General features: G+C 38.6%; 2 protein-coding genes and 1 pseudogene across 6 annotated transcripts in view; 2 read left to right on the forward strand and 1 right to left on the reverse strand.

Annotated features, from left to right (window-relative positions):
- LOC134750242 (flotillin-2) overlaps positions 1–25,255 on the reverse strand; it is a 470,025-nt gene that overhangs the window by 192,519 nt on the left and 252,251 nt on the right. For all 4 annotated transcript variants that reach the window (XR_010128552.1, XR_010128550.1, XR_010128551.1 and 1 more), the window contains exons 2-3: positions 5,321–5,415; positions 4,394–4,595 (exon numbers count right to left, since the gene is read on the reverse strand). Coding sequence is in view for 1 of the 4 variants with exons in the window: in XM_063685392.1 (XP_063541462.1) it covers positions 4,394–4,595; positions 5,321–5,415 (297 nt within the window). In the remaining 3 variants the exon portion in view is untranslated. The remainder of the gene's footprint in view (positions 1–4,393; positions 4,596–5,320; positions 5,416–25,255) is intronic.
- Positions 11,814–24,913, forward strand: LOC134749881 (glucose dehydrogenase [FAD, quinone]-like). Of its 2 annotated transcripts, none has more exons than XM_063684880.1 (5): positions 11,814–12,210; positions 21,786–21,859; positions 22,274–22,418; positions 22,915–23,085; positions 23,344–24,913. In XM_063684880.1, the coding sequence occupies exons 2-5, from the start codon at positions 21,794–21,796 to the stop codon at positions 24,858–24,860; spliced, it is 1,899 nt and encodes a 632-aa protein (XP_063540950.1). In that variant the 5' UTR covers positions 11,814–12,210; positions 21,786–21,793; the 3' UTR covers positions 24,861–24,913. The 2 variants fall into 2 exon arrangements, with proteins under 2 accessions (XP_063540950.1, XP_063540951.1); XM_063684881.1 differs by having other exon boundaries at positions 21,786–21,851.
- On the forward strand, positions 18,783–20,406 carry LOC134749865 (uncharacterized; annotated as a pseudogene).

Consider the following 25,255-nt stretch of genomic DNA (forward strand, 5'->3'; position numbering starts at 1 on the left):
CCTGGCCTTAGAAGAGATGTCAACGAAAATCGTGAAGGAGACGACTTTTGAGATAAAACTATGAGAACGGATTATAACGCGTATATTGAATTTATAATACATCCCGACCGCGACGTTTGTTTAATCTGCTTATATATAGACTATATGTCCGGATGCAATGGATGTCGCAATTCTCAACAGATTCTCGTGAAATTTTGTGAGCAGGCTCGATGATTAAATAGATTTTTTAAAGCTTTTTAAAGTTTTTCAAAATGGAGGAGCCATGGGGTTCGTGAGGTCTACAGCTCACAGACCTGCTAGTTAGTTTTATTGATCAGATACAGTTTAAAACGAATATTTTGGTTGATGAAAGTAAAGCTAACGTCGACAGGTCGGGATGTAGTATAAATTCAATATACGCGATATAATCCGTTTTCATAGTTTTATTTGATGAAAGTATTTAAATTAAATTAGAGGTGCGGTCTAAAAGAACGTAGGTATTAAAATGAAAACTAGCCCCCAGACTCCGTCTAGACAAACATAATATAATAGCCGAAGTTAAAGTGGCAATCTCTTGCAGGTAATGAAAGAAAATATTGCTACCTGGCTTGAATAAAACAATATCGCTCAAAATTGTTTGCTTATTGAAATCACCCTGCTAAAATGCAATGCATTTTTGACATTTTTAATTATTACATCGTAATTAATGGAGGAAACACCAAATCGGGAGTCGTGGAAATCAAGGGGAGAGGCCTTTGCCCAGCAGTGGGACACTTAGTAGGCTAAAAAAAAAATTAATGTTTATCTTAATGATAATAATGTTAATGAATAAATAATGTGATTAATGTCATTCTTCTTTTGTATTCGTCACGCGCTAGTTTGACTGAAATGCAGTTTAAAGGGCAAAATTCTAATCTAGTTAGTACAATTTTCAACGCAAAAGACAAGTTTTTCACTTCTAAAAATACTCTTAAGAACTGGCTTGCCCTTTGAGACCCTTCAAGAAAAAGTAGGCCGGCCCTTTAAAGGTTTCACTATGAGTCGCTGAGTTGACAGGGACCTACACAGGGACTAACACAAGTCCGTGGCTGTACTCTTCGTGTCTACACAACTTTTCTTAAGATTTCTGGTAACCCGACATTAAAAAGTTTTCTGACATGGCGAATTATCCGTTAGTTAGGAAGGCTGCGAACTACTAACTCATTCCAACCATCCAATGACAAAACTGTCCTTCTACTCAAATTCCGTCTTCAAAGATAACTGCCCCTCATTTCCCATTGCACCTATTTCCATACACAAAACCTCATTATTTTTAGCGACTAACTTAAGTTTTTCCAAGCAAGCGATATTAGACTTACAGGCAAGGCGTTAGAGATTTGACGGGCGAATAGATAAATTGGCAGATGTACCAGTATGTTCGTATGTGTACTCGGAAGGACGGTCCTTCCTGTTCCGGACTCGTGAGTAGTGACACTCGTGACATACCATAGGCCGAGAAGTTGATTGATCGCTTTAGCATAGCGATTGGCGTTCAGCAACCGCTTATCGCTTGTTGTTAATTTGCTTTTGAAAATGTATATCTTACATGACTTAATATCGTAATTTATAAACCAAAATAAAGCAGTATTTAGTCTTGATTATAATAGCCGCATAGGCAACGCATAGGTAAGTACAAGAAACAATACAGCTAAATTTAATATGATTAGAAAACTTGAGCTTCGTTGTAACGTACAATGTACAATGCAAGAGTGCGTACTCGTATAAGGCCGGTTGGTAAGAATTGTATAATTATTTAAAAACAAATTTTAGACAAAGATGTTGGTTTTATGTAAATTGTCAAGATAAACCTTTTATCATAATATCATTCGACAGACTGTCGAAAACAGGGCTGATTAGCAAAATTAGGAATTCATTAATCCGAAAAGTCAAACTGGCACAGCGGATAATAGCCGTCAGCGGATTACTATGCAAATGCAGGAGTCCTGATAACTTCGTCGTCCTAAAGTGGCGCACCTGGACGACACTCGTGGAAATGGACACGGTGTTTAAACAGATGATTCCGGTCAACTTCAAATCGGTCTAACGATAAATTCATTTGTAAGAGCACGAGCAACAGAATGGAACCAATGCATTCCTCATTCCTTAAAACCAGGAACCAAGAACCGCTTACCGTAACCGGGGTTTTCCATAGGCTTATTTTAGGCCCTTGCTATAAACAATAGGAAAACCTATAGTTATTTCCCTAACATTTTTCCGTATAACTCGTATAAGGAGCTAGTTCCTCGATCCTTATAGAGCCAACAATGGGTCAATTAAGGGGTTATTATGCGATGCCTCGTAATAAGAGCGCTAATAATAGCTAACAGCGTCTAATGAGGAACATTGAGCGCATTATGGGTCATGGATATTACCTCGACATAGACATGGAAATACTTAATTCTAGATATACATATACCATAAATAAGTTATGAGTGCTGGTGCTGAAAACCAGCGCCAGGCCCTCTACTTGGAGTGCTTCGCATATGCTGAGATTGGAGCCCATTGCCCAATCTTTAATATTAAATGTTTTAAATTTCTAATTAAATTGTACCTCTTTTTAGTATTTAAGATTTATATTTGTACTTAGTTCTTAAGGTATTTTTTTTGTGGCAATAAATGTTTTTTCTGATTCTGATTCTGAAGTGCAAGGTGACAAGGTCCCTACTTAAAAATCTGAAACGTGCCAAAAATCTAGTATATGAATATTTTTGGATCTAGTTCTAAACTATGTTAGTGGTATTCGTACTAAACGATAATATGCCTACTTAATATTATATTATATAGGTATACTACTTTTATACTTCAATATTAACATACTTAATATAGGTATAGAAAACATCTTAAACTCGTGAGTACTTTCAGCGTCTTAGGCAGGGCCACCAGCCACTATACTCACTAGTGACTGCCAATGTTTAAGAGCTCGTAATATAATAAATGTAATAATTAAAGTAACCCAAAAGTAAGTAGTTAAAATAATAACACACGTATTATCTAATTTTTACTACTTACACGAGTTATACGTAAGAACCTAATACATTTCTTGTTACCGTATTCCTTTACCTTACTTGTTAATTGTAACCATAGTGGCCAAGACCTTGACACCGGAAAATGCGGTTAAGAGATATGGTCGTGTTATTTTCACTTGGCCCAAATTCCTGTAGGTACCTATACCGGTTTCATATTTATCATGGGCTTTTAATATCACAAAAGTATCTAAATATTTAATAGTTAAGTATAAGTCTAGTAAAGACCTTCTTTTTATTGTTTCAACAAAAACAAATACTTTAATTAAAAAAAACATTGGAAGTGAAACTTGCTAAACCGTCGCAAATATCAAAGAGTAACAATAGATGGCGCTAGTAGTAGCACCATTTTTGATTAAAATATGATTATGTATTACGCATAGTTTCCACATTTATTAAATAAATTACAAACAACATTTAATACCTATAATAAAAACGTAGTTCCGGTAACTTACACATTAAGTATATTCTATGAGTGCTACAAACCATCCAATGGTCATGTCATGTCATAAACGTCATGGTCATGGCCAAATAATAGCGACGTACTAATTACTAATGCCACGTAGTAAGAATCTAGGTGACATGGTTCGCGAGGGCCAGCATGAAAGCGAAACTAGCGAAAGTTTTGTGTCACGGCAACGGCATTCTATGGTCATGGACACTAAAGAAGTTGTTTTTTTTATCATGTCATAATCAAATTAATATGACTAAACTGTTTCTAATTTGTATATTATTGATATATATTTTAGACCTCTTAAGGCCCAATGTGCATTACATTGTACACTCTGTTTCAATCTAATTTGAACCTTACGCTAACTGAATTAAGTAGCATTTCTTTTGTTTCATTGTTTTCTAAAACAAACGAAAGTCACCCTAATCTTCTATACAACAAGGTTAAAATTAAAAATTGGAAAACTGTATGGTAGGCCCTACGAGGTTAAACCTCAGAATAATTTGTAACAATAAATACTTATTAGCGCCTTTTTCATTATTTACTTCAAGAAACAACGGACATGTTACGCCATATATTGGCACTTAGGGGGATCAAACCATCTTAAATGACGCCGGCTATTCCAAGTACAACTTGCATTAAGTTCTATAAAACCACTACCCGAAATTGTATTTAACATTTAAGAAATGATCACAGAATAAAATTTTAATATTATCATGTATAAAGAATGTTACAATAATTTACTTTCATAAACTATGGACATGGTGCGCCATCTGTGAACATCTTGAAGAAACCCATCTGCTTTTCCGTCAACTAACTGCGACATAATGTGATGTTCATATAATACCACTACTCGCCGCTAGGTGGCGCTTTTATCAAGACTATATATTTAAGTACTTACCGAGAATAGCTCTCAAGTGGCCCTCCAGCGTCTGCAGAATGGTCATCTTGATCTCCTTGACGGACTTCCCCAGGAACTGCTCGCAGGCAGTTGTGAGGAGCTCATCTTCATTCATAATCTTGCATTGGGCGACGCCCGTGACAGTGAGCGGGACGCCTTGGGCGGTCTCCACGTACTCGCACATCGGGTTGAGGGTCATAACCTGAACAATAAAGTGGATTATTGATACTAAGTGTAACTTAGTTGAAGTTTATTAAAAATATCGTTTAATAACGGATCGGTCGAACGGAAGTAGGTACTATCTTCAAACAAATTGCAGTTGAACAGTCAAAATCATGACGAACGATCTTACGCAGCGTCTTACGTAAGCGAACAACTCACGAACGCGAAGCAAAGCGGCGCGGCGGGCCCACGGCGTACGCGTTAGCAACGAGATTGCCCACGCAGGCCCCGTAGGACACTTCTATAGGTATCAAAGGATTGATTCACCCCGCGCCGCATGGGCATCGTAGTACGCTGCGTTAATCAGATCGTCAAGTCACCTTATTAGGGGCCTAACTTCTGTGGCTACGTGTACAGGTTAACAGTCGCCACTCAAGAACCTATCTGGCCAGCGGCTATCGATTCTACTATCTAGAAGCAATGTGGCCCACCACTACCACTTAGTATTTTTTAAACACGGTGGGTACGGTGACAGGTGTCATCTCCATAGAATTTATAACGTTAAAACGCCAATCTCACAACATTTTATTGAGATGACACCTGTCAGCGTACCCTTCATGTGTGTAAAATACTATAGTCTGGTGATTTTCTAAGTTTGCTGAGATTACGTATCTCCTCATTCCTAATTCGCAGATAAACTGAGCAATTGAGCATAGTATTGCCTTGTGACTTTTGAGTGGCATAGAAATATTTTTAGAAGCATACCTCAAGCGAAATGCGCTGGACATCCGTGACCAGCCACCAGGCCCAGCCCCATCCGCCGACGATGGTCTTCTTCGTCGTGGAACCGAAACATCCACCTGGAAATAGAAAATTCTTCTTTAATCAACATTGCTAACAACAATTAAGCAGTCATTGAGATAACGGATGTCGTGAGCGTTGTCATACAGAAATAAGTACCTAAGCCTAATACTCGTAGTGCTCACTCCGCACATGTCTTCTGCATCACGGTTCATGAGATACAGCCTGGTGACAGACGGACAGGGGAGTCTTAGTAATAGGGTCCCGTTTTTACCCTTTGGGTACGGAAGCCTAAATAGTAGAAAAAAAATTTTGGCGCAAAAAAAAAATACGTTGGGGCAGGTCGCCTAAGTCTCTCCATACAAAGGCCAAAGTTTTTTCGCGTCAAAAAAATTCTTTTTCTACTTTTTCCTTATCCCTAAAAAAACTATTATTTAAAATTAAATCTTCTTCTTTGCCATGACCCGTTATTTGTGGTCGGCCCTCCTCGTTCGAAGGCGCCAGGTTTTTCTGTCCTGGGTTGTCGATATGTTAGTCTGCGCCCGCTCCATGTTTTTGGTAACGGTTGTCCACCACGTGGTAAGCGGCCTCCCTTTGCCGTTCGTTTTCTATAAATATCTATAAATATGTTTTCACAAAGCTCGCTTAAAACAACAAAAAACAAAATGACCATTGCCAGACGTTAACTCGTTGTAATAAGACCTACAAATGGTTAACTGTGTCGACGACGGTTCTAGAAACGGACAGTAACCCCCGCAAGCCCCGCTTCCTGACAGGACCAGTTCCACTAATCTTAGTTCGACGCTCTATCCTTGCTACTTTCTCTTTAGGTAGGTAAGTCTAGAAACGGGCAGTAACCCCCGCAAGCCCCGCTTCCTGACAGGACCAGTTCCACTAATCGTAGTTCGACGCTCTATCCTTGCCACTTTCTCTTTAGGTAGGTACCTACACTTGTAAAGGAAACATAGCTGCCACTGCTGGGCTCTATTGCCATCGCCTAATAAATACAGGCGAGCACCTGTCTCAGCAGAATCAGATGTAACCTAAAGATGTAACTTGCCTATGCGAAATCGATTATCTAAAATTGAAGGCATGTAAAACAACATAACTACACTAGACATGAATTTACAGGAAACGAAAAAAACTAAATGTCTTCTTATATATTAGTTATTGGACATAAACATTGTATAGGTGATTCTAGTAAGTGGTCAATTCAATAGTTCCGAAATATACGATTACACATTTCAAAGACCAGTATTTTTGGAAAAAAATTGAAAAATAAGTTCGTCACTTATGCTGTTTTTGTAAAATTTTGTTAGTTATGTTCTTTTTGTAAGAAAATAAAACAAGTTTCTATAGAAATTATGTTTTGTATTCTATCAGAGAGGTACAGATTTATCTTACTTAACTAGTGGATATATTTTAATCCTCACATCCGCTGCTGTTGTCAAAACAATGTAGATATGTATGTATTAGGTTTTGTAAAATAGGTATATTTTTGGGGACTGATTTTGGACAATTGGGGTCATTTTTGGACACTATCTTCTGCTCTACGTGTAGATCCTGCTTAGACGAATGCTATGATACCAAAAACTCAAATCCGCATAAAATGTTAGTTATGTTATTTTTGTAAACATGCCTTCAATTCTAAATGTCAAAATCTTTAGCATGTTTGATCCAGAGCCAGATGATCCGAGCCATTCAAAAAAATATGATATCAACCCATTTATTTTATTTACGTGTGAAACGCGCCGGAAACTTTCGGTACAAAAAATGGTCTTACTATTTTACTGTGTGGGTCGATAAAGCCAAGGATTATACAAGGTATAACAAAAACAATGGGGAACCGAGCGTATTTTTTCTTCTACTTTTTTCTAATCAAAACACGATCCCTACCGAATATGCCCTTTAACGGATCCCCACTATTTTGTTACACCTAGTATCTAATTAAGAAAAACTCCTCATATGTACAAACATATTAGACAATTTGTAAAATCTCACTATACACACACACACACACACACACACACACACACACACACACCTCGTCTACGATACACGATGGGCATGGGCATAGCGCTCAATCAAGGTACAAATAACCTAACGCGGTACGGAGGCAGGAATTCAGTTCGCTTCCGATTTGATTTGCTTTCCCGACTACGGGATTTGATCTCCGGGCCATAAATATTAATTGCTAGTCGGGTAACAAAGAAATATGTATATTAATTAGGTATATCTCTATTTGTTAGTTGTATTGTATTTATTGCTTTGCCGTTTACCGGAGTCGTGGCATGGATTTGTACATTTAATCACCCTAATTGAAAACGGCCCAAACTTAATATACTGTCACATAACACAAGCTCCTGTGATGATGTTAATAAATCGTATAACAGTCGTAACGAGAAGTGCAATTTGCTGTGAAATGGCTCTACAATTAGCAATGAGCCTGAATAGCTACATGTCATAATGAATGTGGCCACTTTATGAATGAATTCCATTTATAATAATATGTCTCTGCAATGTTGTACTTCAAGCTCGTAAACTAATCGGTGCTAAAATGTTAGGAAATTAAGAGTCATTATTGAAATCGAATGTAAACCGCACCATTTTTTATTTAATTCAACCGTCGTAAATGTTCACAGCTGTGCCTAATTCAAATGTGAGATGAAATTGTGATAACGTTGCATTAGGTAATTTGTTTCATTGTAAAATACTAACAAAACCAACCACATGTGCCTTTATGGGGGCATTTTCTATGAAAAGGGACCTTATTGTCGATGGCGCTTACGCTGCACAGCGTCGTGCGGCATTGTATTTATATCGGAACATTTTTTATAATGGCGTAAGCGCCATCGACAATAAGGTCCCTTTTTATAGAAAATACCACATATAATTCATATCCTGTACAGTAGTCCTATATTAATCAATCGTCTCTCCCGCACTAGGAGGATATAACCAAACGGAGACGCCACGTCTGTAAAAGTTTGCCGATTTTTGCGGGGGAGGGGAACGTCAAATGTATACGTAACGTCAAAACAGCTACGTCAGATAAACGTCAGTCCATACATTGTGTATGACCATTGGCCGACTATTTTCGACAGAGGAGAACGCCTGTTAATGGCTACTCCGTTTGGTTGTATCCTCCTAGCTCCCGCACTTTGAGGGTCGGTTGCACCAAACCGTCTGTCACCGGGAAGAGGACACGGGAGCTGAAATTTAAATATTTTAGGTGAATATACCCGTCTCAAATGTTCAATTTCAGCTCCCATTGTCGTGCAGTAATGCAGTTGCATAACGTCCAATTTTGTTAACACAGAAATCGTTTTTATGAACTTTCTAAGTAAGTTACGATCGCCACCGGGGAAACGCACCGCTTTCCCCGAGGGCGGCAGGGAGCGTACGCAGCCCATTATTAGCTTATTAATAACTCACGCCAATTAAATAAAGACAAATATGCGTAATAGAAAAACGTGATGGGATAAATATACAAAATTGATGAGCAGGCCTGGAACCCAAAAGGAGGCCTAAGGCGAAGCTGCATGCAGGAGGGCCGAGATCGGACATCACTTAATTTTGAAAGGGTATGCAAAAATGCATAGGCACTGTCCAAAGGCTCGACGGTAAGTTTCAAGCACTTGCGGAGACCGAAGGGGTGCGAGACCCATTGGCTGAGCTGCCGATGAGCCGTGATGGGCCACTACTCTAGCGTGCCAAAGACGTTTCACGTACTGCACTGCAGCTGAATCCCTCTAGCACAGCCTACCTGCTCTGCTCTACGCCCCTACGTTACTTATGTGTGTGGCGGAGTGCAGCGTGGCATTTGCAATATGTCCATTCGTCCAATTCTCTTAAATTTCTGACTCGTTAGCGCGTTGGCAAACCTGCAGATTCAGATTTATTTGTTCAACATAGGTAAGTTACAAGATGTTAAATAAATATTTCAGTATCACTATATCGTCAGTATATGGATAGGTATATGATTCTCTGCGCTACCATACTTTCTGGTACCAACGAGAGGACCAGAATACACATGATTGTAAAATACCAAGAATAAGTAAGCGTAACGCTAGGTCTGCTAAGAAAATAAGATTGACACAACCTTCAGCAAAAAACTATTATGGACAAAGAACAAAAGAATACTTGATCCCTAAAATATATAATGATTACCCTCTCCTATGTCCTATGTATGTTCCTAATGCTATACCTAACTACTGTAGTTTACTTAATTTTAGTGTACCTATTTAGTTTAAGATTATTTTAGAGCGCACCGCCAACAAACTGTTTTACAGTTTGGCGAACATTAGATTAAGGTACTTATAATGTTATAATTTTTGTTAAATTTTCAATAAAAAAAAAACATCAACGAGTTTCAGCTCCAGTACTGACTGCCCTGATGCAACGTATTTATATGTAAACTCATTCATATCTTCAATTACGGAAGAATATCTAGACTATCGCGTGCAGTGAAATGCCGTCTAAATAATACAGAAGCTTATCTACGCGTCATCGTTTTTCATCATGTTTAGACAAGCAAACCTTTTCGTTCCGCAGCGTACACTGCTGGATAATGACCTCTAAATGGAAATAGAAAATTACACTTCTAACCAAGCAAACGAACTTTAGTAGGTACAATAACGCTGGTGTACTTATATCTTAGGTGTCTCATGTTCAATCTTAAGTTCCTAACACTCTTTTAGCAGAGCAAGTTAATTCACCATATCAATTAGTCGGTGTGTGTTAGTGTTGGTTTGTAATGGTGCGGTAATTCCGGACCGACACAACCTTCAAACCTTCAAGAAAAAAGCGTAGGACCTATTTAAAAGTCTGCTACTTCTTTATATAGATGGAAGTAAGTATTAAACGAAATAACCTAAGAGCGCACCAGGAAGTAGAGCGGCTACACATTGGGTACACTAATAATACCTAGCAATTACTTAGAACACTAAATTAAATTACCCATTATAGAACACATTCGCTGTGGTCTGTGGTCAATAAGCAGTATATAAACTTAATAATGAACTTTGCGATAGTTACCATCAGAATGCTCTGTAGTCTATGTTAACAGCAAAGTCCTGAGTGTAGCACTAGAGAGGGATTGACCGCATCGCAAAATGCGTTGAACAAATGCTAATAATTAAGAATTTAAGATACGTCAATATGAAGCAATATGCAATACGCAGTATCAAGTTCCAGTTTGGTTAGTAGGCACGAGTATAAAACGATTGGAAACGTCTTTGATTCTGACACTTTTTCAATTTTAAATGTCCACAAGCTACGAAATTCGTTTACTAACAAGCTATCCGTAGGTACACTTTCAAAGTGCGATTTTTGTGCGACACATTTTCGTAGCGTCGCACTCTCAGCTCATTACAATTGTGTAGTCAAAAGGACAAGACCGTTACACTGGCGATGTGATGCAGTGACTAAGCGGCAGGAAACGTAATCAGGCTTTTAGCACATCATTTCACTTTCCTTCCACCACAACAGCACAACTACTGGCCGTTAGTGAACCTTTTATCGGTGCAATAAGGTCTACCGAAGGCCAGTTAGCGGAAACAAACAGAACATGACTTGCATCACGTCGACGTCTACGCTTTGCAGCTACAGAGACGCTCTTCGGATTATTTTGTGACAATGTTACATGCCGACAAAGTAGTACAATAAAAACTAAAAAATATTTTTAGGGTACCTCCCCTACACGTAAAGTTGGGATCAAGAGGAAGCCAGCCTATTGTTATAGATGGGTAACTACGGAACCCTACACAGAACATGGCTTGCTGACATGCCTCTTGGCCAGCTTTTACTGTTATTGAAGGAAGATATGTAGACCTACTAATGATAAAATAAATACATATTACGTTGACCGAATTTGGCTTAACATTACGCAGAGAAAACTAGAAGATTCTTACAACTATGATACTTCCTTTATCCATATAACGAGGGTATAGTATAAGTATGCATTGCATGGATGAGTCAACGCCATGGTCGGCTGCGCATCCGACTGTTTCCGAGTGTGTTTGCTTTAATTGTACAAACAAAACTGTTTGTCTGTAATTATCTTTCAATGATTGCTTTGACTAAACACCGGTGCCAAACCATTCGGCTTTACTCATTGTGTTCTTGACCAAGTATCATGTAAATTAATGTAGATTTTTTTGGTAAAAAAACTACTAATGCTTATATTTATCGAATAATTCGAAAAGTTTAAAAATATTGTTTAAACCAGTCTGATTATAATTCATTATTAATATTCGCGTCACACTGCAGTCATGCTGCAGGACTATTTAAAGGATTAGATATAAGTAGATATACTCAAAAACTTTACCGTCTTTCTTCAACAGTCAGGCCAAACAAAACAACCATCCAATTTTATGACACTTATTCATGAATGAGTGTTGATTACTTAACGACCAATTTTCTTCCCTTTTTTCTCAACATATAATGAGTTCCAAAACACCTGTCACCATCCAAACAATGTAATGGATCGCTCCCACCTTTCGCCGGTAAACGAACTACGTGCAGGAGTTGATCGTCAGCAGCCGAAGAAAGTGCCCGCCACATACCGAGCCAACGGTAAAGCGCGCGTCGAGATCACCGTGTTAAGCTACAGTTTATTCTCCTTACACCAAAAGTCGTAATTTACTCGTAATTGGATAGTGGTTACGAGTTTCTCAGTGAAGTGCTCTTAACTTCTAAACGGTTGAAGGTTATATGCAAGCGAAAGTGTTTTGTTATCATTATCAGACTCGAAAATAATGTTGAAGTGAAATTTGGACGGTGAATGAGTTGTTTCCGATGTTTTCCTTTGGATGGCTTGTTGGTTACATGAGGACGTGAAAGCATAGAAAATTAAGGTAAGTTCGAGTATCTTCTGCATTGTATTGATTTGAAAACATGCTGGGAAATTAGTTACAGCCACTTACGAGACATGCTTTGTTGATTTTGTTAAAACGACTACAACAAATGTTATCAAATTATTTGTTAAGTCACTGGATTTGTTTAAGGTCGTGTTTTCGGGTGTGTTCTTTATTGTTGCGCCTCTATTAATTTTATTTGTATTCGTCAATGGTTTAGTTTTTTTTTTTTTTTTTTTTATGATGAATAGGCAGGCGTTTGACCACGATCCCACCTGATGGTAAGTGATGATGTGGTCTACGGTGGAGCACGCTTACCTATGAGATACCTATTACTGTCTAGCTAACACGGTTCATGAGATACAGATACAACAAATACTAAATATATATAACCGTCTATAGTGTTATAATCAAAATCTAATTAAATATGATTTGGACCATAGTTTAAACAATCGCGTCTATACAAAACCTAATGTATTGGTCCTTCTGCTCTCTACTATACCAATTAGAAATTATGGTAATTTTTGGAGAATGTTATCCTTTTTACACAATACTATATAACGACCCGCCCCGGCTTCGCACGGGAAACCTTAACAAATCATGCTTCCTTAAGAATCACTCTATTGATTGGTGAAAACCGCATGACAATCCGTCCCGCGAACATACAAACCGACAGACGCGGGGGGGGGGGGGGAACACTTTGTTTTATAAGATGTAGTGATCTTGGCCTTTGAATTGTGCGACTAAGAAGGATCCTTTCGGCTTTCACGGCCAGTCGAAGAATAACTTGTTTTGGATATATTCAAAAATTAATGACGATCCCATTTACCAACCGTCTATAGTTTTTAGGGTTCCGTACCCAAAGGGTAAAAACGGGACCTTATTACTAAGACTCCGCTGTCCGACCGTCTGTCTGTCTGTCTGTCCGTCTGTCACCAGGCTGTATCTCATGAACCGTGTTAGCTAGACAGTAATTTTCACAGATGATGTAGGTATTTCTGTTGCCGCTATAACAACAAATACTAGAAACAGAATAAAATAAATATTTAAGTGGGGCTCCCATACAACAAATGTGATTTTTTTTTCCGCTTTTTGCGCAATGGTACGGAACCTTTCGCGCGCGAGTCCGACTCGCACTTGGCCGGTTTTTTGTCTTTAAAGTACTAAGCCATACATTTTCTACGCAAGAAAGAAATGAGCGTTCCATACTATTACCTCATAATTGAAAAAACACACACTATTATAACACAGCCACTATCCCTAATATGTGTTCGACGTAAACATTAATTTTCCATCAGTTAACTCGACTGATTGGTATTCCACATGCCAGTGCCATAATTTAATAGCGTTACATAATAGATTTTCACCGAAACCTCTTAGCATTCTGGATGTTAACTAGCTAAGTTGTTACAGAGCATTGATCAATATACTTTCTACACGACAGTATTTGCTAATCATTTTTGTTAACGTAATTCAATCAAGTACATACAAACTTTTTTTACATTAGGAAAATGCCTGTACGCATCCCGTTTCGAGGGTACCAAGACGGGTATGACGGACTATGGGAGGACGAAGATGTTTACTGTCAACTACAAGTCCTACTCCTACATTCTTAGTATACTTAAGTTAGATTTAGAAAAATATAAGATCTATTTACGCGATAATTTCGTTAAAATAAAACATATTTTCTATGTGCAGCACAATGCCGTCGAACGGTGCTTTTTGAGGCTGATGTAACGACTTCACCCACTTTGTACTTATTTCATACATAAGTACTCCCAAGAATCAAACTATTATCGTCGAAAACTTTCCAAAATTGCAAAATTTCCATGTGGTAAAATTTTGGAAAATTCTCTAAATTTGTACGAAAAACAATTTTTTCCATTTGAAGATTCGTTGTCTACCATGTAAGACGTTCATCGTCAATTAAATAGTTTAAAAATATAATTTTGGGTTTTAATAAGTATATTAAGGCCCCGTAATGTACACTACAATACATTAATTGGTGGCCCATGAGGGGAACCTACGAAAATCAAGAAAAATCAAGAAAGTACGATAGTACAAAGGCGCGTATGCAGCAAAGGCGCGTATGCAGTAACATCTAGAAGATTCCTGTCCCTGGATGAAGACTGAAGAGTAAATCTTGGCTGGATTGTGGAGTGCAGTGCAGTGCTACGTCGAAAGTTCACCCTGCGCGTCGAAGCAATTGCCAGAGCTAAGTGCCCTTCCTTTGTCCTTTCAAAGCCCCAAATCATTCATCTAATAGTCAAGATTGTAAACAATTTTCTTTTAGATACTCTTAAAGAGGTATATTATACTTCCACCTACGCAAATACACAAAAATATCGTCAAAACAAATCAATTTATATCTAGTTACATTCTTTGGTAATATCGTACTTTCAACCTAATATTTCAATTACAATCTCTAAATCATATGGTGGCCCATGCTTAATTAGTTTCATTCTAAACATTATTTACATATTTCATTAAAAACAAACTACTTTCGAGACAAATTAACGTAAATTATTGCTAAAACTTAAAAACAATTTTACCATTTTTTCGAATACAATTTAACCTACAATTTAACATACAATTCACAAATACTTTACAAATTGGTTTCATCTTTTCAATTAGCCCTCATTTTGACCTCATTTAATAATAATTTCATTGTATTTAAAGTATTTCGCCGAATATTCCAGAATCGTCACGGTGCGGTTCAGCGTAGCAAGTCCAGTTAAAATATCAAGAAGCTACCAGTCAGCTGAGCTCGCACAGCCGGACTCCCAGCGGCAAGTACACCGTAGTGAGGAGCGTGAGATAAACCTTTTGTTATCTTTTTTATAGTTAACAGTTTTTGTTTACGTAAAAGTCGTAAAACTAAATAATAACAATGTCGAGCGAGGATGAGAAACAAAAGGCTTTGGCCGCAAAACGCTTGAAAGAATTAACTGTTTCGCGAAGTTCAATTAAAGGACAAATTACTAAATTTAAAATTTATATAAATACGTTGAGTACAAAGGAGGATATTTCTAATATTGAATTGGCTGAGCTTAGTCTTAAGCTTAGCAAGCTTGAGGGTTTGTCATCCAAGTTCGACACAGTGCAAAATGAGATTGAGGTCCTGAATGCTGACCAATTATCGACTGAGCTTGATGAACGCGAGATGATTGAGCAAAATATTATTACAAACATTGCAAAGGCCAAAACATTAATTGAAAAATTCAGTACGATCGAAATGGAACGACGCAATTCGGGCGCTGTTCCTGTGCCTGCTCAATGTACTCACGATCATCAGGATCAAGGCTTTAAATTGCCACAAATACAAATTTCTAAATTCGATGGTGCCTATTTCCGCTGGCTTGAGTTTCGTGATACATTCGAAAATCTTATTCACAAAAATGAACGTATAAAGCCTATACATAAATTTCACTACCTCATATCCTACTTGGAGGGGGATGCGGCTAGAATTATTTCTAACTTAGAAGTGTCTTCTGCTAACTATGAAGAAGCCTGGAAATTATTGGGTGATCGCTACAATAATAAAAGGTTGCTTGTTAACCACCATTTAAGTTCACTGTTTAACATACAAGCGCCCGCCCGTGAGTCCGAAAAGGCACTTCGTTTCTTAGTCGATCATGTCACTAAAAATTTGAGAGCATTGTCGAGTTTGGGACAGCCGACCGACAAGTGGGATATGCTTGTTATATTCATGTTAACGTCTAAATTAGACGGCCAAACTCTAATGAAATGGGAAGAGTACCGTAACACGCTCGATGACGTTCCTACTTTAGATCAATTTCATAAATTTTTATTTAATCGCGCGGACGTCCTTGAAGCACTAAATCGCAACAAACATGAGACCGGTACTTCTAAATTTTTACCTTCTACGTCGCGACCAAGCCCGCCAGCACCTAATCACCAAAATAATAGTTTCAACAATAACAAAATAAAATCATTTGCAGGTGTTTATCAAAAATCAAAGCCAAATTTTCAACAAAATCATTATACACCTGGTACTGCTGTATGTATAATATGTAGCGACAACCATAGAATATACGATTGCCCTACTTTTGCTGCTAAAAGTATGAAAGACAAATTAGCCGACGTCGCGAATTACAAGTTGTGTGCCAACTGCCTTAGGCAAGGCCATCCGGTCAATGAGTGTCGTGGAGGTCCTTGTCGGGATTGTAAACAGAGGCACAACAGCTTGCTTCACGAGCCTAGTTCGGGCATAATAAGTAATGCTGCTACGGTCAGCAACACATCATCAGCGGTAAACTTTTTTGACTTAGACAATAGCCGAGGGCTTTTGTCTACTGCAATAATCGAAGTGTGTAATCCTAAAACAAATCAAAAAGAAAGAGTACGAGCTTTCTTAGATAACGGAAGTGAGCTCTCATTTATCAAAGAATCGTTAAAAGAAAGATTGTCATTACAATCGAATCCTATCGACTGCATAAATCTGATAGGAGCCGGTAATAAATGTGTAGACAACATTGTCGAAAGATGTACTACGCAAATTCATTCACTAAATAATCCATATAAAGTTGCCTTATCGTGCTTTGTGCTAAAGGAGCTAACAGGCAACATACGTGAACGTCCAGTAGATGTCCAAAGTCTACGGATACCTAAACATATCCGGCTAGCGGATCCCGATTTTAACCAACCAGGCGAGGTCGAGATTTTGATCGGCGCGGACATATTCTGGGACATCCTAGGTACCGAAAAGCGTTCTCTGGGTCCCTCTATGCCTACACTACGAAATTCTAAATTGGGTTGGTTAATATGCGGACGAATAAATACTAATACTAACAACCAAAATACTAAAGATCAAAATAACAAAAATCAAAATAAAATTAATTGTAATCATGCAATTATCACTAAATCACAACAAAATATTGAAAATATGCTAACTAAATTCTGGGAGACCGAAGAGGTTCCTAACAAAAATATTTTAAATCAAAATGAGCAGGAATGTGAAGATCATTTCCTAACTAACACTATACGACTAGAAAGCGGTAGATTTTGCGTTAAATTGCCGTTAACTGAATCACCTGAATGTCTTGGGGATTCCTACAACTTAGCTAAAAGAAGATTTTTAAATTTGGAACGAAAATTCAAGCGAAATCCGACCTTGAAATCCGAATACACTACATTCATAAATGAATATGCAGAGCTAGGCCATCTGTCTGAGTCTAGCTTGCTCAAACCAAATCCTAACTATTTTTTGTGCCATCATGCTGTTTTTAAAAATAGTGAATCTACATCTCTTCGCGTCGTGTACGACGCGTCAGCTGCTTCCTCCTCTGGCAAATCACTCAATGACATTCTTTTGGTGGGGCCTAATGTCCAGGACTCTCTCTTCTCCATTCTAGTTAGAGCGCGACAATACCGGTACATTCTCTCTGGTGATATCGAGAAAATGTACCGCCAGGTTCAAGTTCACGACGATGACCGAAATCTGCAATTGATAGTATGGAGAGAAGATGAGTCCAGCCCCCTTAAAACGCTGCGATTGAATACTCTCACTTACGGTACCGGAAGTGCGAGCTATTTGAGCACGCGATGTTTATTTCAAGTCGGAGAGGAGCAGAGTGATCAGCTCACCAAAACTATAATACAAAGGGATTTCTATGTTGATGACCTGATCACTGGAGCTAATACTGAACACGAACTAAAATATATACAAAAATCTGTTTCTGAGGCACTAAAGACAGGATGTTTTAATTTAAGAAAATACAAAAGTAACTTATCGTCTTTGTTTGAAGATTCTAACATAAATACACAAGAAAATTTAATCATTAGTGAATCAGCTAGCACTCTCGGGTTAGGATGGAGCCCAGTTAATGATAAGTTAAGCTTTCCTGTGAAAGATCCTATTCCGAGTGATGTCATAACTAAAAGATACATTATGTCAAACTCATTTAAAATTTTTGACCCACTAGGTTGTTTAAGTCTATGCATAATTAAACCAAAAATGCTTCTACAAAAATTATGGGAGCTCAAAATAGATTGGGACTTACCTGTTCCTGATTTCATTAAAAAGGAGTGGGAGAAATTTGTCGAAAACTTACCATTCATACAAAATCTCAAAATAGATAGGCGAGTTTTATGTGATTCACCAAAATTGATTGAAATGCACGTTTTCACTGACGCATCACAGTCGGCCCTTGGTGCCTGTATTTATATGAAGTCTGTGTCTGAAAACGGTGACGTCACTGTACGGCTGCTATGCTCTAAATCGAAAGTCGCCCAACAGTCGCCTACGACCATGCCGAGGCAGGAGCGTGGTGCTGCGCTGCTGGCTGCCAGGCTCAGCAGGGCAGTCCTAGACTCTCTAAGATACAAACCGGATCGTGTCGTGCATTGGTGCGACTCAAGTATCGTGTTGTGCTGGTTGCTCAATAAATCTGCTAAACTAAAGGTATTTGTAGCTAATCGCATAAATGAAATTTTAGAAAAGACTAAAGAATCAACGTGGAGGTATGTGCCTACCTCTGCAAATCCAGCTGACTTAATTTCGCGGGGAGTGGATGCCTGCCAGCTTCCAAAGGTGGTGGTTTGGCCCCACATTTTTAACTGAAGATGAATCCAAATGGCCAATTTTAAATAATCTTAAAATTGATGACTTGCCCGAAACTAAATGTTATGTTGTAAATTTAGAAACTCCCATCGTAGACTTCGAAAAATATTCTACGCTAAATAAATTGCAAAGAACGTTTGCATATGTCAAAAGAATGATATTTAATCTAAAAAATCCTAAAAATAAGCGAGTAGGTGTTTTAACTGTTGACGAGTTGAAAGAATCGTTTAAATTTCTCTGTTTAGTCGCTCAAAAACAATCATTCCAAGATGAGAACGAGATGCTTACTAAGTCTAAACCGTTGAGCTCTAAATCTAAAATACTAAAGCTTTCACCTTTTCTAGATAACGATAAGGTGATTAGGGTTGGCGGTCGAATCGATGCATCTGATTATCCGTATGAAAAGAAGCACCAAATTTTGCTTCACGCGTCTCATCGATTATCGAAACTTATATTTGCTAATGTGCACATAAAAAATATGCACGCGCCTCCTCAATTATTGCTGTCCCTTGTTAAGGAAACTATATGGCCAATAAATGGAAGACGCCTTGCTCAGCGCACTGTAAACAATTGCATGCGATGCAGGCGTGCTCGCGGTCAGACTCTGACCCCAAAAATGGGTAATCTCCCAGCTCACGAGAATAAATGCGGACTTTCCGTTTATATCAGTAGGTTTAGATTTTGCGGGACCTTTTTACATTTTAAGTAGAAAGGGTAGAGGTGCTAAATTAATAAAATGCTATTTATGTCTGTTTGTGTGTTTACGCTATAAATGTTTACACTTAGAAGCGGTTAGTGATCTAACAAAAAATGCTTTCATAATGACTCTTAGGAGGTTCATTGCGCGAAGAGGCAAGCCTGCGGAAATATTCTGTGACAATGGTCGAAACTTCGTCTCCGCGGCTAAAGAAATAGGTCAATTTATAAAAGCTAATCAGGAACCTTTGTCTGATTTTGCAAATCAAGAATACATAAAGTTTATATTCACTCCAACTTACGCACCTCACTTCGGCGGTATCTGGGAGGCCGGAGTAAAATCCGCAAAGCACCATATAAAACGTGTAATAGGCAATAGTCATTTGACATTTGAGGAGATAGGAACTTTATTTGCGCAAGCGGAAGCTATTCTTAACAGTCGTCCCTTGTGCCCCATGTCTACGTCCCCTGACGACCTCCTTTCCCTCTCTCCAGGGCACTTCTTAATCGGAAGACCACTGACTGCACTGCCGTCGCCTGCACTGGAGAACCGCCAGGAGATGTCTCTTCAACGTTATGCTAGGATAGAAAAGATACGCCAGCATTTTTGGAATAGATGGCAGCGAGAATATATATGCGAATTACAAGAGAGAAACAAATGGAGAACAAACACTGCCAAACTCAATGTGGGTGACTTGGTTCTGCTCCATGAAGACCACGTGCCCGCCGCTATACTGGCGCCTTGGAAGAGTTACGCACTTGTTCCCGGGAGCCGATGGTGTTGCCAGGGTTGCAGACGTAACCACAACAAAGGGATGCGTACGACGACCACTCGTTCGCCTCTGCCCTCTACCATCACCGGAGGACTTGAAGTTTTGAAAGGCTGTTCCTTTCAACGAGGCGGGAAGATGTTCAGATCCCTGAAGCTGGACTACGATTGAAGATTCGTTGCCTTCAACTTTCGATAGGCGCTTACAGCACCGCCATTAATAATTTTATATACCTACCCACCCCTTGCATCATTTCATGTCTACCATGTAAGACGTTCATCGTCAATTAAATAGTTTAAAAATATAATTTTGGGTTTTAATAAGTATATTAAGGCCCCGTAATGTACACTACGATACAAAATTAAATGTTTCTTTGTTTCCAGTCAATTTATCATGAAATTTTCGAGGATTATTCAAACTTTTCGCAACTGACACATCTATACTTAAATACAAGTACATTACGTAACTACTTTTCACCGGAATTTCTTATTTATCAGTCTAGATTTTTTATGATCGATATTGAACGAACTTGTAGAAGAAAATTCTATTAACTGCGTGATAATTGTTTGAACTTGATTTGATTTTGTTGTGTTACCTGCACACAACAACAAATCACAGTAAAACACAGTTTGCTTTTATTTTAACAAATTCATCCGACATACCGGCACCGTTATGTTAAACTGAACCTTTCCTACTAGGAATTTATGTCTATGTGGAATAAGAATCAAAAATCTTTACGATATTTTTAGACAACTGTGCTAAATGCAAAATCGTCACGTCGTGGCTATTAAGGCCGCCGCTTTTGTGATGCTATGAGTTTATAAACGTTATTTACTGTTAGACTAACGACAGACATTGACAGACTGATTGGTAACTGGGCTATCGTTGTTAACCTATATCACTCTTGTTCCTTTTATGTAACTGAATTAGTTATATGTCCTATCCAAGAAGCCGAACCAAGTCGAACAGCTTGAACTAAAAAGTTTTATACATACATATGACTTTATTATGTACCTATTCGCTTTTGAACTGTCTTAAGTATGTACGTAAAACTGAATTTGTATAATATTTTCTATAGTTATTATCGGAGCCTGCAGCCGCGCAACTATGAATATGACACGCATTGTTGTTACACCGGTATGCAATTATTGTGACATTCAGTTAATTAACACCATTGACTAATAACTAATAATTTAATAATAAGGCTTGATAAATAGGTAAATTGACTCAAACCATTATTGTTTTCTGGAAGCGATCACTCACCTGGAATGAGGTTGCCTGTTGTTTAATTCTTTATTTTTTATACGTTTCCCTCGGTACTCATGAGGTGGTCCGTCCATTACGAGTATGTTCACAGGAAAGCACAGCGCTTTCCTGTTTCCCTTTCCCCATCACCACTGTAGAACGACAATACCCCAATGGCCACCCTTTCTTCAATATTTATTTTGTGTGGTGTGCTGTATAAATATAATGTATGTATATGCATGTGTATGTGTGTGTCATGTGTGTGTGTGTTTATATTTCAGGAGACAACATGAGTTCCCTGATGACAGCGGCGGCGGACGCCATCGCCGGCACCGCCATATCCGCAGGTATGCAGGTAATATGGCACCTCTTTCTACAACTTGGGGGGCCTCATATACAGATTTAAGTCTTCTTTTTTAAATATAACAAATGTCGACAATTTTGTGACATTTTACTTTCGGGTACAGAAAAGACGTTTTACCTGAGCTATATAACTTGATCGATCAAGTCGAGGAATCATTTCTTTTAAATTTAATTTAATTATTTTGAAAGTTAGCAGGTTTTAACTGAAGCAGGGTAGACCCCTAGAACAAAGAGAAATAAATCACTATTAAATAAAGTAATAAGTTGGGTGACCTTTGAAACTTATGGTATAATTATTATACTTTTTCACGCGAACTCTACCAAAATACAAGTAAGCGAATAGACATTTTCTAAAAGTGGAGATCAATAACTTGTACAAGTATTGAAAGAGGTTTGTTGTTTCCAGATGGCATGGTTCGTCCCAATGTTGGTGGCGACCATAGCGTACTTCCAGTACGAACAGACCGACCCGGAGGGAAGGCCCGCAGACATCGAGGAGTCTCGCATGTTGGCGGAGTACGACTTTATCATAGTGGGCGCCGGTTCTGCTGGTGAGTCGTCACATCGCTATTTTATAACTCGTCACAAGCCAGACTCCAGACTATCCGGGATAGGACCCGTTGGTAGCGACAATTGCGTATTTCCAGTACGAACAGACCGACCCGGAAAACGAGGAGGAGTCTTGTGTGCCAGCCGAGTACGACTTTAGCATAGTGGGCATCAGTTCTGCTGGTGAGTACTATAACTCATTGTGCATCCAATCCAATTCCTGTATTCCATTGAGCTCCAAGATCTCTTAAAAGTGTCGTAAAATGCTGTGATGTTAATCTAATGATGTTGGTTTACGTGATAGTAAGTATAGTGACAGGATCTACTCAGACTATTCTTTTCTTCACTTAGCCAATTGTATCTTGTTTGGAAACCTTACTTATATTTATTTATGAAGTAAGTTGTGAATGAATAAAAGAAGTTACGAAGAGTCTACACTTGATTTTCTTTTCTAAACGAGAAGGCACTGGGTTAATCATTCAAAAACGAATATTTCAGGAGCCGTCTTGGCGAACAGACTATCAGAAGTAGGCTACTGGAAAATCCTACTCCTAGAAGCTGGAGGCCATGAGACGGAGATATCCGACGTTCCTCTGCTTGCCGGGTATCTACAACATAGCCAGCTGGACTGGGCCTACAAGACGGAGCCTCATAATGGATTCTGTTTAGGTAATTATATGGTATTAATCAATGAAAGTACAAGGCTCGAGATTTGAAATATTTTTTTTCCATTAAGCACATAATTAGGAATAGGAAGTAATACAACTGGATTAGCGACCCCTTAGCCATGGGTTCGAATCCCGATGTGATCGCCTTAGATAACTAAATAAATGAATTTTAAAAGAGAATAAATCAATAATTCAAACACCTCTCGACTTGTATCTTGTATCTAAATAGTACTAAAGAGCCTCCTTTTTTTATTTACAGCAATGAAAGACGGCAGGTGCAACTGGCCGCGTGGAAAAGTTCTTGGTGGCAGCTCCGTTTTAAACTACATGCTTTACTTACGTGGAAACAAAAAAGACTACGATATCTGGGAATCCTTAGGCAACAAGGGATGGGGCTACAAAGACGTTCTTTACTACTTTAAGAAATCGGAAGACAACCAGAATCCATCCTTAGCACAAACACCTTATCACAACACAGGAGGATATTTAACCGTGGCGGAAGCTCCTTACAGAACACCTTTGGCAACTAGTTTCATCGACGCTGGAGTAGAGTTGGGATACATGAACAGAGATATCAATGGTGAAAAACAAACGGGTTTCATGGTTGCTCAGGGGACGACTCGGCGTGGCAGTCGGTGCTCTACGTCCAAAGCGTTTTTAAGACCTGCTAAAAATCGTCCGAGTCTCCACATATCCATAAATTCATTTGTGACAAAAGTGTTAATAGACCCGCGAACTAAAATAGCATTTGGTGTCGAATTTGTGAAGAACAAAATGATCCATCGGATTCGAGCCCGAAAGGAAGTAATATTGTCCGCAGGTTCCATCAATTCACCTCAGTTGTTAATGTTATCCGGTATAGGTCCTTCTGAAGAGTTGACCAAACACCGAATAACGGTACTACAAGATTTGAAGGTCGGACAGAACCTGCAAGACCACGTTGCACTTGGAGGACTCACCTTTATGATTAACAAAGATGTAGCTATAGTTGAAAACCGTTTGCAATCAGTGAGCACCATGATGGAATACGCTGTTTTAGGGACTGGTCCGTTGACTATTTTGGGAGGAGTCGAGGGATTAGCTTTTGTTAATACCAAATATGCAAACGCAACTGATGATTTTCCGGATATTGAATTCCATTTTGTGAGCGGCGCAACAAGTTCAGATGGAGGTGCTCAGTTAAGGAAGATTCAAGGATTAACTGAAAATTTTTACAATGCTGTTTTTAGACCGATCAACAATAAGGACGTTTGGTCAATTATGCCCATGTTGCTACGGCCTAAGAGCAAGGGTTATATTCAACTACGGAGCGCAAACCCGTACGACTATCCATATATTTACCCCAATTATTTTTCGGATAAAGAGGAAGAGGACATTAAAACCCTAGTGGAAGGCGTGAAGATTGCAGTAGCTCTATCGAGTACCAAAGCATTTCAACGTTTCGGATCCATATTAAATCCTAACGTTTTCCCTGCTTGCAGGGCGGTACCACGGTACAGTGATAAGTACTGGGAGTGCATGATCAGGCAGTTCACAGCGACGGTGTATCATCCGGTGGGGACCGCTAAAATGGGACCTTTCTGGGACTCGGAAGCCGTGGTGGATGATGAACTCCGAGTGTATGGAGTGAAGGGTTTACGCGTCATTGACGGCAGTATCATGCCCGTGATGGTTAGCGGCAACACCAACGCTCCCATCATAATGATCGGCGAAAAAGGAAGTGACATGATAAAAGCGTTTTGGCTAAAGAGAAGAATATCGCGATACTATCACTGATAACGATTTGGATTGAATTCAAACCAATTCTAAATGATCCCAGTATTATATGTGTTTTTATGTCAATTTTTAATTTTGAAGTCATCATCTAACGTCATCTTTTATTTATTGACTCATGTTTTCTATATTGTAAATATTAGACATAAGTAAATAGTAATAAAATTAAATTATTAAATTCTACATTTGTTACATTTACAAGTTTTGTCATTTCTCATCAATTCAATGACAAAGTACATACCTCTACGGTACGAAAATCAGTAGCAATGTATTTTAGTCGCTCATAAGCTCATAAGTCTCATAACCCACCCCACAATGGAAATAGGAACGCTCATAGTTGTGGTTTCTATTTAGCGTCATTCTAAAAAATAGGCATAATATTCTACTCGAAGTGAAGT

This window comes from Cydia strobilella, chromosome 19 (assembly GCF_947568885.1).
Source record: "Cydia strobilella chromosome 19, ilCydStro3.1, whole genome shotgun sequence".
NCBI lineage: Eukaryota > Metazoa > Arthropoda > Insecta > Lepidoptera > Tortricidae > Cydia > Cydia strobilella.